We start from the raw sequence: 15,806 nt of genomic DNA, 5'->3' as shown, positions 1-15,806 counted from the left end.
GGGAACTATAAGGAATCTGCTTCTCCTCCTTACCAGTCCCTGCATTTATTTTTTTTAATATAGCTAGCCGTTTTCTGGATGATGAATGAGGCAGACTAATATATAGCTCACTTTTCTGCGCATATATGATTTCTACAGTGCTGACTACAGCAAAAACTTGGTTTTGCACCAGTAAATTAAGTATGCATTGGAGGAATTTTCTAGGCAGAGACAGCTAATAAGTGAAGTAATACAGTAGTGTTTTTACAGGCAAAGTTCTGATATCACGCTGTAAACAATTTTTAGCTAAGAAAGATACATATAATATGTGGATGGTGTTAAGCCCAGCCTGTGAATAAATGTATGATTGGTTTTCATGTTAGATAATTTAACATTTTGATTTTTTAAAAATTCAAGTTAAAAAAGTCAAAGAAAAGGGACAATCCTCTTCAGTTCTGCTGAATCCAATTACAAAATTAAATAATAAATTGCATTGATGGTGACTTTAGTGCTAATTAAGATTTATGGTGCGACAGTATATATTTATTATTTCTATTACAGGAGCACCTGCCTGGGAGTGACAATCAAGGATCAATGGCCCCATTGTGCTAGGCACTATACAGACAAGGAGCAAAGATGATCTGTCCCTGTACGTGAAAGCTTACAATCTAGGTGTTAGACAGGCAGCAGCAGGCAGATGAGGAAAAATGAGTAGTGGGGGAAAGAGGTTTAGTATAAAAGTAGAACCACTTATCTAACCACTACTGCCACCCCCCACCACACACACACACACACACACACACTTTAACCATGGCTAATCCTATATTATAAGCGTTTTCCCCAAAATATCTAAAAACATATAATAAACTCATCTGTGGAATGTGCTTTATGATGTTTTCCCTTTAGCATTTTCTATTTGTGCAGTTTATCATAATGCATTTAATAATAAATATTTAGTACGTAGTATATCTTCAAATTGCTGTATAAACATTAGTTCATTAATCTTAACAGTACCCCACAGGATAGGTAGGTATCTCATTTTATTGATGAGAAATGTGAGATTCAGGGTACATCTGCACTTGATCTGGGAGAGGTGAGTCCTAGCTTGCACAGAAGAAACCCGGGGGGGGCGGGGTCAGGTGGGATTATACTCAGAGCTGCTACTCGTGTCACTGTGGACACACTGCTATTTTCAGGCGTTACCTGAAGCCTAGCTATGCAAGTTAGGAATCACACCTCTCAGCTCAAATGTAGATGTACCCTCAGTGACTTGACCAAGACCACACAAAAAAGCAGTAACAGTTAGGATAAAGATTCAAGAGTTCCAGATTATTAAAAAAAATAAAAAAATAATTGCACACACACACCACACATACTGAGCAATTTGCTTCCATGAGAACAGAGGCCAGTGCTGAGAGCTCTAGAAAATCCTACCCACTGTCATTGTCTTCTGATTTAAGACAGTATTTTTAAATGCAAACATTTTGTGGTGGTCTGAGGAGAACATGTATTACATTAAAATAAGAAACTGAAATTTTCTGGACCTCAGATTAGCATACAGTAACTCATCACTTAACGTTGTAGTTATGTTCCTGAAAAATGAGACTTTAAGCGAAACGATGTTAAGCTAATTCAATTTCCCCTTAAGAATTAATGTAAATGGGGGGGTTAGGTTCCAGGGATTTTTTTTTTTTTTTTGCCAGACAAAAGGCATTATATACATTTTAAACATTTTTAAACAAGCAATTTAATACAGGCATTAAAGAGGCTGGTGGCCCCCCATCAGCTCCCCTACACCCCCCACGAGCCTCGCGCCAGCCAGCGGATCCCGTGAATCTGCACCTCTCCCCTCCTTCCGCTGCCTCCTGCCTGAAGCAATCAGCTGGTTTGTGGCGTTCAGGAGGCAGGAGAGGGAGGGGGGTGGCTGCGTGTTACATCCTCGCTCCTCCCCACAGCCTCCTGAATGCCGCAAGCCAGCTGATTGCCGTGGGCAGGAGACCGGGGGGGATCAGCAAGAAGGCGCTGATCTGAGGGGTCCGCCGTCAGGCGCTGGAGGGGAGCATAAGGGAGCTGCCAGCTGTGGCCAAACTATGTTATAAGGGAGCACTGCAAAACTTTAAACGAGCATGTTCTGTAATGGAGCAGGGATGTAACATCGAAACAACATTAAGCGAGAGGACGTTAAGTGAGGAGTTACTATACTAAATTCAGCCCTAGATTATTTAAAAGAACCTGCTAGGGACCAGTGATGGTTTTTAGAGCTAGTACTTCACAAAGCTAATTTAGAAATGGATGGGGTTTTTTATTGGTTAATTGGGCATCGTTTTCTCCAGTGGTGTAAACCATTCTTTTGTATACCTGCCAGGTCACAAGGTATTGCTTCTTAACAACAACAAAATATTCTGGCTGCTGTCTTGCTTTTTATCCATTAATTAAATTGTGACTTTAATCAGCCTTATTCTGGAAAATTTCAGAACTAGAAATCAATATTTCTTATCACCTGAAAGCCTCGAATTCTATCTTTTAAGATGGTAGAAAACATTAACAGATTTTCAAAGGCCCCCAGGGGAGAGAGGTGCCCAAACTCCACTGACCAAGTGGAGCTGGGAGCCTATCTCCCCCTTCATATACAACCACAGATGAGACACTGGCTACTAAAAATCATAAATTTAGGTGAGAAAAAGGCAATACAATCATTAGGTCTGACATCCCTTGCATCCCAAGGCTAAAAAAAAATCTTATACCACTGGAAAAAAGAAACAGCCAACTTCATGATTTATAACAGTGGCAATCTTATAAAGACCTAAAATACCAAGAATTCACTTTGATATAGCAGTAAACTGTTCCAAGCCCTAGTGCTCAACTAGTGATTTGAAAGCCAAGAATTCACTTTTTTATAAGATTTCATCAGCTTTGAATATTTTAGTTAAAAACAAAAAAGTGAAGTGTTTCTGCCACCATGCTGTTCTGTTACAGTAAAGTCAAACTAAAAAAAATTAAAAAGCAAAAACTTTACTTAACAGGTCAGCCCACCGATTTTTCTAGATTGCACCTAAAATAAATTGAACGTGAAACCAGAATAATCTAATTTTGCTTACTTTAGTTATTCAGCTCAAATATTATTCAGCAGGAAACTGTCTTTACAATTTCATTATTTTTTAGCACAAAAAAACCCTTAAACTGTAACAAGAATTTGCAAGTTGATTGAGTTCTATCATTGCTCTCATGGGCCAAATTCTCTCATTAAAGATAGCCTATTCTGAAACACAGCTATTCTCTGAAATACCCTGGAGACAGACAGAATGCCATCAGTCAACAGAATAAGGATGTTGGCAGTTTTGCCCGCCTTTCAAATGGATAGGGAATGTGCAACTCTGACCCCTCTATTTCACTCAAAGAACATCAATATCTATTACAGTGTCCCTGAATGTGTAATCTGAATAATCCATGCCAACAATTGTTTACCTGCTAATTTGCCATGGAGGTCTCAAACAAATGTGAGGCCAAACCTCATAAGAATACAGAGTTAGTTTTGAGTTTGGTTTAAATATTTTATAGCATAATATTAAAGATACTCCACTATATTCCAAAAACACCATTTTTACAAATGTAAGACCTTACTACCACTCTCCGTTATTTATTCTTTGATGAAAGGTGGAGACACACTGCCAAATTTTGCAGATTATAGTGTGTTACGGCAAAGCAAAGTGTTGCTCAAGCAAGGTTCTGCTGTACCTCTTTGAAATTACAGTATTTATCAGTTTCTAAAACACTAACAAATAGGGGGTTCGATTGATCTCATACTATGGGGTAGTTAAACCGGGGTTCCAAGCTGTACCAGCAGAATACAACTATCTGTATCCAGAACCTAGATGGACACACAGGCAAGGCTTCAGAGACTGATAAAAGCTATTTTTTTTTAAACACTTGGGAAGATATTCTAATGAAAAGATCCTTTAAATGGATCTGGCTCTGCAATTGCCCTATTTATCCAATACAATGCTGTTTTCACTTGAACCCTATATGAAAATACATGTTCATGAAAAATTCTGCAGTTCATTTACCCATAGAGATGAGATGAGATACTTGCATTTTGGAATTCACACAGTGATATTTCCAGAGTGAGTGATGTTTGCCTAAAAGGGAAATTGGAAGTTGTGTTCTTGCTACCTGCAGACTGGCATTCCTCGCATTTTAAATACTGCATTAAAATTAAATTGATAGAAAATACAGAAGGGGCCACTGCCACTTGATTTTATATATAGTAATTGAGTGTTAAGTCACAGAATCTCAGATTCTATCAGCAGCTGTTTAACAGGCTGGTTCTCTGTCACAACACCAAAAAACAAATCTATCAACACAACTGTGACAAGTAATTTTCACTTAGACTATCACTCAGAGACAGGTGACAACCTACCCAAGTTCCATTAGATTCTATATGCTCAATAGGTGATCTTTATATTTTAAGTGGAAGCATAACAAACTTGAGAAGACAGGCAACTAATTTATGGACTGTTTTCTGCTGTTTCTAGAAAAGTGGTCCTGAATTTGTGTGAAGTAGCTTTTTAACAAGTCCTTCAAATTGTGGTTATTTCTACTTTTAAGCTGTGCCGTTAGCCACCTAATTATCTTATAATGCTTAGTAAGCCAGTTTTATACCTTGATTATATTTCTTCTTAATGCTTCTAAGACTATTTCCTAGCTTGTTTGCAGAGCTGTGCAGAGCAAAGTAATTCCATTTTGTAGAGGATTTCAGTTTCAAAATTTGGTTTTGGTCCAATTCAGAATGAAAACCCAAAGATTTCTAAATTCTCTGTGAAAGGGAATGGAGCCATGACAGGTTTCATCAGACCCCTGTCTGGGTTCCATCAGAACTTCATTGAAATCAAATAGTGTCCAGGAGCCATTTTTATTTCAAATTGGAAAATTCCAATGAAAAAATGTGTCATTGGAATTTTTCTGACCACCTCTACTTGTTTGGTTTAAAACCAAGCTTTCTCTCTCCCAATAGCAACAAAAATATACACAACACATTAAGACAGCACAAATTCAGTTCCCACTACAATCAACTGTGCATGTAGGGGGCAAAAAACATGCATGTTCCATAACCATCATTCCACTCTGAAGTACATCATTCAAATGCAACAGCAGCACTTCAAAGATCATAGACAAAGGGAGCAGCAGAAAAGCTGATGATATGATACAACATCTGTATACAAACACAACACTTTATAATATCCAGTCTATATGAGCAAATGCCTGTTATGAACCTTATGATCATACCTTTTCTACAGACCATGGAACAAGATATTAAAAGTGATGTGACTATATTAGGTAAGCAAACACAAATATACTGCAATCAGACAGCCTCCAACAAATACACTTACCTGAGAAAAAACATCATCAAGGTAGGAGAGTTGGATGGTTTTGTGGCTAAAGCATATGAAAATCTGAAAATCCAGATTCTCACCCCAGCTTTTCAAACTGCAATGTGGTCTTGGAAAATTCACTTAACCTCTTACCTTCATCTTCCCGTTTGTAAAATGGGGATAATAATACTTATTTACCTTGCAAGTTATTTGGGGAAGTTTGTTAATGTTTGGCCTGAGATCCTTAGAAGCAAGATGCTACATAAATGCAAAATATTATATAATACTGAGGAATGCAGAGATTTCATCTATTTGTTATTATCGTGAAAACCTATTCAAAGTATCAAAATGTGTCTTAGAATATACCAATCAATATGGGGAAATAAATCTCCATTATTCACTCAGACAAATGAGATTGTCTATTTGCACAGCTCTTGTGCAAACTTTTGATAAGGCAATCCCGTATCAAGTCTACTAATGAAGATACGTAGATCTCTTCATCCCAATCCAAGAATTATTTTTACATAAAGCTACTCTGAAAGTACTACTTGATTTGGGGAACAATAAATCAAAAAGTTTTTAATCACTTGCACGTATTAAATTCTGTAATCTTGAACTGCATTACATGAATGATTGACTTCTGTAATCTTGTTGTAGCTATACTATTTGATTTGTATGTACATAAACAGCTGCCACTGACAGCTGTCTACTGCTATCTTGCAAAAAATATTTCATCTCAGCAGGAAAACCTGTAATTTTTTTTGCTGCAAGTTTGCTTTTTTCTTCCTAAAGGAGATCATAAAACCTGCAAGGCACATACCTTTTCATAGTAAACTATTCCATATTCTTTATCATCACACTTGACACACCGAAACTCAATCATCAAGTACATAAAATTAGAACTTCGTTTTTCACTCTGAAAAGAAAAAAGGCTAAAAATGTGGATTGTATATTAAAGAAGCGCATCAATCTTCAGCATTTTCTTAACAGTAATAACCATATTTCCTTTGTGCTGTAAGTGATGGATCAAATTATCAGATGTTGTGGCAATTACTCAGTTTATAATTTCACATAACTACTTACTCAAGGACACAAGCTTCCTCTGGCATTATATATTGTCATTCACACTCCACAACAAACATTTGCATTCAAGAAGAAGAAACAGTTTAAGTGATCCAATGGAACAACAGAGTTAAAGTTGCACTATAAAGGTGCTATGTTGACCCCCAATGGCTTCAAGATACAGTCCGCTCAGTTTACAAGTTTTCTAATTGCTAACACTGAAAATAAAACTTGGGATCTTGGAGTTTTGGGGTGTGTTGTTTCTGATTCGCACATCAACACCAGGAATAAAAATTCTACTACTGAACCTTGGTAAACAGCTCTGCACAACTCACAAGAGAATTAGCCCGCCCACCCAGGGAGGTATTGACTCTCCAGGAAAGGGAGGTTGGTCTTGGAATTAAAGCACAGTCATGAGAATCAGAAGATAGGGTTCTGCCACAGACTGCCAACTTAACGTAGGGTCAAATCACTTCTTCCGTGCCAATTCTCCCTTCTGTAAAAACAGGTATGTTTCATTGAAGGTTAGAATTTGCACAGTACTTCAGAGTCACCAGTGGAAAGTGCTATAGAAATGCAAATCATTATCTCTGCAGATCTCATTGAAATGCCAAGTAGCTATAAAAAAAAACAAAAAACAAAACAAACAAAAAAAACACAACTTAGGCTTTGTCTGCATTGGCAAGTAAAAGACAAAACTTTTGTCCTTCAGAGGTGTTAAAAAAACTACCCACACACACTTTCCCCAAAAGACAAAAGTTTTGTGGATGACAAGCACTGGTGTGAACAGAACTTTCTCAGCAGAAGTGCTCTCCTGCGGACGACATTAACACCGCTAGTTGTGGGTGGAAGTTTTTTTGTCGACAGGAGCGCGACACTGCCCTCCTTTTATCACAGCCGTGTCACTAAAAGCTGAGTAGTGTAGACATAGCCTTACACAGGCAAGTAGCTGTCAACACAGGGAGAAGATGTGTTGAGTAAGGTGGTCATTCTATACACCTTTCAGAGCACAGGCCATTTAAGGAGATAATTTTTGGCTTCATGGGTTAACACTTCCTTCCTGAATTGGGGGCAGGAGTTCACTCTGTAGGTTAAAAACAAATAAGCAATTGATTTAATCAAAAAAGTCTCCAGATGCAATATTTTCCCTCCCAAACCAATATCAATTTAAACAAAAGGTAGTGAATTGATTAGAAAATGATTATAACTTTAATGCTGAGTTTATATGGGTTGAAGTTTACTGAAGGAAGTTGTTGTGACAACTTCAATTCCGCCCCACCACATGATGCTCTAACAGTCTTAAGCACCTATAGCCAAGTTAACGAATATCTAAATCTGCCTATTTTCAGCTACCTCTGTATCACTAATGCCAGAGAAAGTCATTCTTTTTAGATTGATTTCTTCCTTTAATGTGCACAAAAGAGAGAGAAGAAAAATAGGGCAAGCCATTTGAATTACAGTCTCACAAGCCAAGGCTTCCATATCAACAAGATCCAAAACCCATTATAAAGCTGATATATGATGACCTACCTCATTGATCATTTCTATTTCTCTAAAGGTCAGTCTGTCCAGCCAGTCTACTTTCACCATGTGACCTTGTCGATGAGACTTGGTGAGCTGCCATAGAAATATATAGTGATACTATTTAAATTGCTGTGACTAAAAAAGAATATCCAGGCCATAATTTCAAAGACAATCACATATGAAAGGGATGGGAAAAGAGGGAGTTTAAAAGCTTCTACATTACAAATAAAGTGGGCCTTATAAACAATCTGCATTATAAAAATATTCCCAGGATCCAAAACATATTGATCACAAAAGAAAGGACAAAATATACACATCACTAACCTTAGTTTTGAATTCATAATAATATGACATATATTAAAAGTGTCCTATTTGTAAAGCAGAGCTCTAGTATGACAATAGTTATGGCTTAGTGGTTCATTTCATGTGAAAGATTTCTGAATCTAAAATCTCCACAATTAGAGAATGCAAAAGTTTGGTACTTCATTTAACTTTATAAACAATACTTCTTGTCCTTAAAAGTAAGTTAAAGATATGATTTCAGTAAGTCTGTCTTCACCAGTGATACTGCATACAGCAGAGATTCCAAAACTGTGGTCTTGAATCTGCTGGTGGTCCATGGAGAGCTGGATGATATGTTACTGGTTCCTTTTGTCTCTCATTAAAATACATTAAAAATACATTCCTAATGCTACTATTCTGCCTAAGCAATTGCCATAGTTCCTACAGAGAGGTCAGGTGACTATCATAGATTCATAGAATATCAGGGTTGGAAGGGACCTCAGCAGGTCATCTAGTCCAACCCCCTGCTCAAAGCAGGACCAATCCCCAACTAAATCATCCCAGCCAGGGCTTTGTCAAGCCTGACCTTAAAAACTTCTAGGGAAGGAGATTCCACCACCTCTCTAGGTAACGCATTCCAGTGTTTCACCACCCTCCTAGTGAAAAAGTTTTTCCTAATATCCAACCTAAACCTCCCCCACTGCAACTTGAGACCATTACTCCTTGTTCTGTCATCTGCTACCACTGAGAACAGTCTAGAGCCATCCTCTTTGGAACCCTCTTTCAGGTAGTTGAAAGCAGCTATCATATCCCCCCTCATTCTTCTCTTCTGCAGACTAAACATCCCCAGTTCCCTCAGCCTCTCCTCATAAGTCATGTGTTCCAGTCCCCTAATCATTTTTCTTGCCCTCCGTTGGACTCTTTCCAATTTTTCCACATCCTTCTTGTAGTGTGGGGCCCAAAACTGGACACAGTACTCCAGATGAGGCCTCACCAGTGTCGAATAGAGGGGAACGATCACGTCCCTCGATCTGCTGGCAATGCCCCTACTTATACATCCCAAAATGCCGTTAGCCTTCTTGGCAACAAGGGCACACTGTTGACTCATATCCAGCTTCTCGTCCACTGTAACCCTTATCTCCTCTTCCAATGGCAGTCTATGAGACAATCTATTAATTGTGGTCCACACTGTACAGTTCAAGAAGAAACACAGAAGAAAGCAGTTTGTCAATCACTTGGGGGTGCAATAAAAGCTTACAAGAAACGGCAAGAGGCACAGGCACACACAAGTAGGAGCACTGGGCCCTCCTAAAGCTAAGAAATTAGGAAAGCCATGAAATACGGTAAAGTTACCATCTTTTTTGCTAGAACAATAGAAATTATAGTATGTAGAATGTAAGGTAAAATTTTTAACAAGTTATTTCTGAAAATTAGACACACATACTTTTGATTTTTTACCTTTCATATCCAGCAAAAGTCCTCAGTCTTTATAGCAGAAATAAGATAATGTATTATATTACACTATAAGGCTTGAAGACTTGTAAATTAAAGACTCTTGTAAGGCAACTGACTTGTTAATTTTGTATTTTTCTAGTGTGGTGAGGGGTTGTTTGTTTGTTTTTTTAAATAATCAGAATGTACCATGGCCTGCATTAAATGGATCTAAAACTAGGTAACTGACAGGGATCAAAACGTAACTGCAAACAGATAATCATGAAGCATTTTCTAGTGGGGTCCTGTAAAGATCTATTCTGGCCTACACTATTTAACATTTTTATCAATGACTTGCAGGGTTGCCAACTTTGGTTGGACGAATTCCTGGAGATTTCATCACGTGACATAATCTTTAATTAAAGATTAATCTTTAATTCCTAGAGACTCCTGGAGGGTTGGCAACCCTAATACTTGGAAGGGCACATACTATCAACACAAAGTCTGAAATGACAAAGATTGGGGAGTGGTAAAAAAAATGGATATGACAGGTCACTCAGAGTAATCTGGATCGTTTGGTAAACTGGGTGCAAGCAAACAAAATGCATTTCAATATTGCCAAATATGAAGTTATACCCTAGGGAAAAAAGAACGGAGGTCATATATACATGTAGGCTCTATCCTGGGAAGCAGTGTGACTGAAAAATTCCTGTGGGTCATTGCGGATAATCAGCAGCAAATTAGCTCCAAAGAGATGCTGTTACCAAAAGGGCTAATGTGATCCTTGGATATATAAACAGCGGTATCTCAAGCAGAAGTAGAAGGATTATATTACTTTAGTATTTGGCACTGATGCAACTGTTCCTAGAATACTGTCTGCAGTTTTGGAGTGAACAATTCAAGGTAGATGATGATATATTGGACAGGGTTCAGAGAAGAGCCACAAGAATGATTAAACAGTTGGAAAACATATCTTATTGTGACAGACTCAAGGAGCTCAATCTATTTAGCTTAAACTGAAGGTTAGACTCTGATTTAAGTCACCCCTAAGTACTTATATGGGGAACAAATATTTGATAATAGGCTTTTCAATCTAGCACACAAAAGATATAACCTGATCCAATGGTTGGCAACTGAAGCTAGATAAATTCAGACCAGAAATAAAGTGTAAATTTTTAACAGTGAGGATAAACAATCACTGAACAACTTACCAATGGCAATGATTTATTCTCCATCATTGGCAATTTTTAAAATCAAGTTTGGATGTTTTTCTAAAAGATATGCACTAGTTCAAACAGAAATTAATTCAGGGAAGTAAAATGCAGGTCAGACTAAATGATCACAGGAGTCCTTTCTGGCCTCAGAATCTATGAAAAGTTATGTTAGTACTTCTGTTAAGCAAATTATTATGGCTCAGCAATTGTTCATAGCCAATATACCAGTAATTCAAATATGGACAACAACAACAAAAAGGATTGAGTGCAAAGCATAAAACAGCTCAGTTGCCTTATAAAAATCTATTAAGTGGAACTACACGGGCATAGTACGCTATCAAAATACATGCACAATATGCTGCTGCTATGTGGCTGTCCTAGCACCATTCTCCAAGTCTAAAATGTAAGGGCTGAAAAGTGAAGTATTGCTTTTGCCAATGTGTGTCTATAGACAGGCTCAATGAGTATTAGGATAACTTATTTTATATATAATATGCATGCTGTATATTTACATTGGGTAAAGGAAAGTAGACAAACATTTAAATTTCATTTACTCTTTTCACAAGATACTTTCTTTTGACTGGGGAAGGGGGGGAGGTGGGGTGAAGAAAAGGAGGGGGAAAAAAAACACAGTTCAGCCAGAAGTTTCTCTTCCTTTCTGTAATTACCATACCACCTTCAGGCCCAAATCAGGGCCCATTGTGATCGTATTGTACAAACATGTAATGAATAAATTGCATGGAGTTGGCGATAATTTCAAAAGTCATGAGTCAAAAGAAAAAGATTGTTTTACATCTTATTTATTTAAGTCAGTCAAAGTATATTTTTTTAAAAAAAACCTGCCACATGTTGTTGGGTTTTTTGCCTTTGTAGAGAGAAGCTGCATGCCCCCAATTTGCGTGCAATCATCACAGAGCTAAAATTCAACCTTAGATGCATACAGTTTAAACCTAACTGTTCACTACCCGGAAAGGATTTTGCTTACTCTCTCCTTTCACCTTAGGTGTGGGGAACTACCATCGTACCCCTCTCCCTACCTGGACAGGACTGAATTAGGCCCACTGCCTCTTCTTTCTCTCCATGATCTCCCTCAAGTCTTCTGTCCCTATCACCTGCATCCATTTGCCTCCCCATATTTCCCTCTTATTCTGCTTCATATTTTTCTCCTTCTCTGCCATGCCACATTTCCCTGTATCTGCTACTAAAATTCCTTTGATTCCTGACATATTCTCCCTCCCTGTTGCTCCCATCATCCCATTCTCAACACCTCCCACATTCTCCTGCTTATCCCTCAGATGGCAGCTAAGGCAGCCACCATGTTCCCTGAGCAAGCTACCTTCAGCCATTGGAAGCAATGAGGGCTGGTAGCATCACTTTCCGTTAAAGAAACCTGGAGGCCATCTTGCTGTGGGCAGTCTGTGGCTTCAGTACACTGAAACTAACTGAAAACAGCTAATTGGGTAAGGGTACAACTTCAAAAGACTGAAAGCAGGAATTAGAATGACAAGAATCCTTTAAAAAAAAAATTACCTAAATGAGGAACTGTAGTTCCCATGGTAACAGCTAAAAGATTATGATTATGAAGGATTGGTTAACTTTCAGCTGTGTGTGTGTGTGATCTGTGGATCCTTCCAGTAAATCCCCCAACATTTGCACCTGCTCAAATCTAATCTACAAATTAAACTGTACAGCAGGGAGGTAGAGCACAGCAATACTCTCTCAGTATATTGGACAGTATGGTAGTCTTCAGACACAGATTTTTTAAATTACAGCTATATTTTCCATCCCTCCCATCGCAACAATGCAGAGTGCCTCAAATTATAAATCTTGAAGTATTCTTTTACCAGGGCCAGTCTCTCCACTCTAGCAAGCTTCACCAAAGCTGAAGTAAAACGAAGAAACCAAGGTTATGACATCCAAAAGCCAGCATAACTCAAAGTTGAATTTTGCTCTCTATATAGCATTTCTGGAATGGAGAATGGTAGACAGGTTGAAAGCCAAGTTTGTTCAATGGAAGCAGTTTATTAATGGTTTCCTTGAGATTAGTTATTTGATTACTGCTCTGGATATTTGTGTGGAAGGCTGAAACAGTGTTGCTAAAATCAAATCCTACTTACTCTGGTAATCCATCCTGGCTAAATGTTATATACATGACCACTATTCACTGGATTCAAACTTGCAATGTTTTCCATTTGTCTGAATATACAGCACTGAGCTTTTTCAAGATGATTAAAGAAATAGATTTGCCAAATAAGGGTCCCAGATCCTTTGTAGATTTTTTTTTTTCTCTTCTGAATCACCATGTTTCTTTCTCATTTCTCAAATCGCTGCTGCTTGGGTAAGTTTCCATTTAGAGGAAAATTCCTTTTATTTCTGAGGTGGGGAGGAGTTTCCCCCCTCCAGTTAGAGTACGAACAGTGCCTTAGCTGGTGTTATATAATCAATCAATACAACTCCATTTAAAGATAATACTATACTATCTTGTACAGGGCACTACTTTGTCCCAAGCACACAAAGTGGGGTGAGGAGTCAACCTCATCTTCTCCTCCCCTCAAACATCTCTGCATAATAAAGGGATGACACACAAAAGGAAGAGATGCCTTGCAAAAGGTAGGTTCCCTACTATTTTGAGGGCTGGGTTTACCCACAGCCTGGAAAAGTTTAACTCTTTTTGCTTATATTAGCATATCAAGGTTCTCTAATGTTGAATAGGTTTTACTACTTGTGGCAGCATTTTGTTTCTGCTCAGGCCTCCCCCCCAAGTTTGAAGGGATACTGCCAGGGAAGAATGACTTATAGAGTAAGGGATGTTGAAGCACCTCTAACTTATTTCTATACCTTAGTTAGAGATAAAGCAAGAACAGGCCCTAATGAGCAGGGATACCAATCTGGTGGCAACTCAATGGACATATGGAATATTTCTGGAAGCCCCTTGCAATGGAAAGAAACCTATGTCTATTTATTAAAAAAAAAAAATACCTTTTGCCAACTTCTGTGAAAATTCTAACTGGAAAGGATGAGAGCGTGTACAGATATCTATGCCCACACCGCACGAGCATGCTTTCAGACATGTCTCGAGAATGGTGTCGGTTAATATTAGAAATGGCAAATTTGACTATCAAAAGCTTTAACCAAGTAAGCAACCATAAAAAACCCAGCCCTTGATTAAAGGTAATTTCACATCAAAAAATCACAATTCATAGCAGAGTGGGAAGGTTTCTTATTAATAAATGTTAGACTGCTTAGTGTCAGAAGCATGCACTCCCAAAACCAGGTGCTGACAAGCTTTGCCCTCTTGCTACTTACTTCCTCCATATGTTCCTTGTCAGGCTCCTATATTAAAGAAACTTGTTAATTAACCAACATGTTAAAGGACTGTGATTTCCAAATATTTAATTGGAATTTAATACTGTATTTGATCAGAATTTTACCACATGGGGAGTTAAGGGCACTCACTATCCCTCAAGAGAAGCTTATTGCATCACAGGATCAGGTTGACAGTGAATACAATCCCCCTACAGCCCCCTTACTTGCTTCTGTATCATGAATGCTTGGTTATATCCACAAACAAATAAGTGAGGAGAACTCACCTCTGCTCAATCTTAAGTGCCAGGAAAAGAAAATTTAAATGCTTATCAAAAGAAACAGACCAAAATAAACCTTATCTTTTGAAACTTCTGCATCATACCACACAGCTATATTTTAAATTCATACCTAAACCAAATCCACCCAAGATATTGCTACTCTTTTCCTCTTTAAATCAATACACAAAAGGGGGGGAAAAATCACGTGCTTCTCCTTCACAATACATTGTCTGTCCTTAAAGACAAAATACACTTGGTTTCTTTCACTGAAACAATCTTTTTTAGATTTGCCAGATCATGTAATCCTACAAGGTAAATATAACTTCAGAGGTGGGTTGGTATGGGGGGGGTGGGGGGGAACATCCAATAAAATATGCAGAAGAGAGGACAAAGATCTTGAGCATAGTGCTTCTAAATTAACTTCACATTTTACATGAGGATCTAACATAGTTTTGGTCAAGAGATGTTTACTTTATGACCTTTTTAGTGAAGCTTCTGAAAAGATTAGTAGATTCTTGAAGACTTTTCCTCACCTATTTTTTTTTTTTTTAAAGCCATTGCTTCAGCAAGGAAACGATATATAAATATTAGTAGCTTTTTAGGGCTCAATCTTAGATTGTCAAAAACTCAATTGATACCTTACCCACCTTGGCTAATATCTTTTATTGGACCAAGTTCTGTTGGTGAGAGAGAAGTTGGTCCAATAAAAGATATTACTTTTCACCCACCTGGTCTCTGTAATATCCTGGGACCAACACAGCTACAACATCACTGCAACTAAAAACTTCATTTAGTACACTTGCTATCATAGATCTCTGGACAAAGATAAAAGGTTTTGACAGCCTCAGACACTGCTAAGCAATCTAATATTAAGTGATAACCAAGATTTTACTGAGGAATGTGAGGAAGAAATCACTTTCAACTGCACCATGAAAGTACATCACAACACTGCAGAAGAAATTCATTTGTTTCAAACAACTTGTGGGTTTGGTTTTATAAAAGTAGCTTTGATCATGATTCTGCATCTCAAACTCTTTTACTCTTTACACTGCAGAATCAATTATCTAAATTATGCTTCATGAACCTAAGCAAAAGTCTTCATAAAGGCTGAATTTACTGGAGATACTTAAAAAAATCCTGGGATGGACAAAGCATGAGAATTTACTAAGTTTTTAAAATGCTTTGAACAGCAGCTGAAAGTGCCAGCCCAGCCTGACTCTAGCCACTGCAGGAAGGAGGCCTCAACATAACAAGTATTTCTGCCATGAGCCAAACCACTACCACGTAGGTCTTGAGGACACTACACAGGTCTTTCTTCTTCACTAGGAGGCAATGATGATGCAGGTCTGTACAGAAAAGTA

General features: G+C 38.0%; 1 protein-coding gene across 8 annotated transcripts in view; it reads right to left on the bottom strand.

Moving 5' to 3' along the window:
* Nucleotides 1-15,806, bottom strand: part of PIK3C3 (phosphatidylinositol 3-kinase catalytic subunit type 3) — a 132,672-nt gene that overhangs the window by 98,582 nt on the left and 18,284 nt on the right. For 4 of the 8 annotated variants that reach the window (XR_005225897.2, XM_037902445.2, XM_037902444.2 and 1 more), the window contains exons 5-7: nucleotides 14,168-14,194; nucleotides 7,941-8,027; nucleotides 6,169-6,264 (exon numbers count right to left, since the gene is read on the bottom strand). Coding sequence is in view for 6 of the 8 variants with exons in the window: in XM_037902445.2 (XP_037758373.1) it covers nucleotides 6,169-6,264; nucleotides 7,941-8,027; nucleotides 14,168-14,194 (210 nt within the window). In the remaining 2 variants the exon portion in view is untranslated. The remainder of the gene's footprint in view (nucleotides 1-6,168; nucleotides 6,265-7,940; nucleotides 8,028-14,167; nucleotides 14,195-15,806) is intronic. The other 4 variants (XR_006290845.1, XM_037902443.2, XM_043546418.1 and 1 more) reach the window with 1 other exon arrangement.

Source organism: Chelonia mydas, chromosome 5, assembly GCF_015237465.2.
Source record: "Chelonia mydas isolate rCheMyd1 chromosome 5, rCheMyd1.pri.v2, whole genome shotgun sequence".
In the NCBI taxonomy this organism is placed as follows: Eukaryota; Metazoa; Chordata; order Testudines; family Cheloniidae; genus Chelonia; species Chelonia mydas.
Note: the sequence above shows the minus strand (reverse complement) of the source record. Positions and strands in the feature narration are given on the sequence as shown.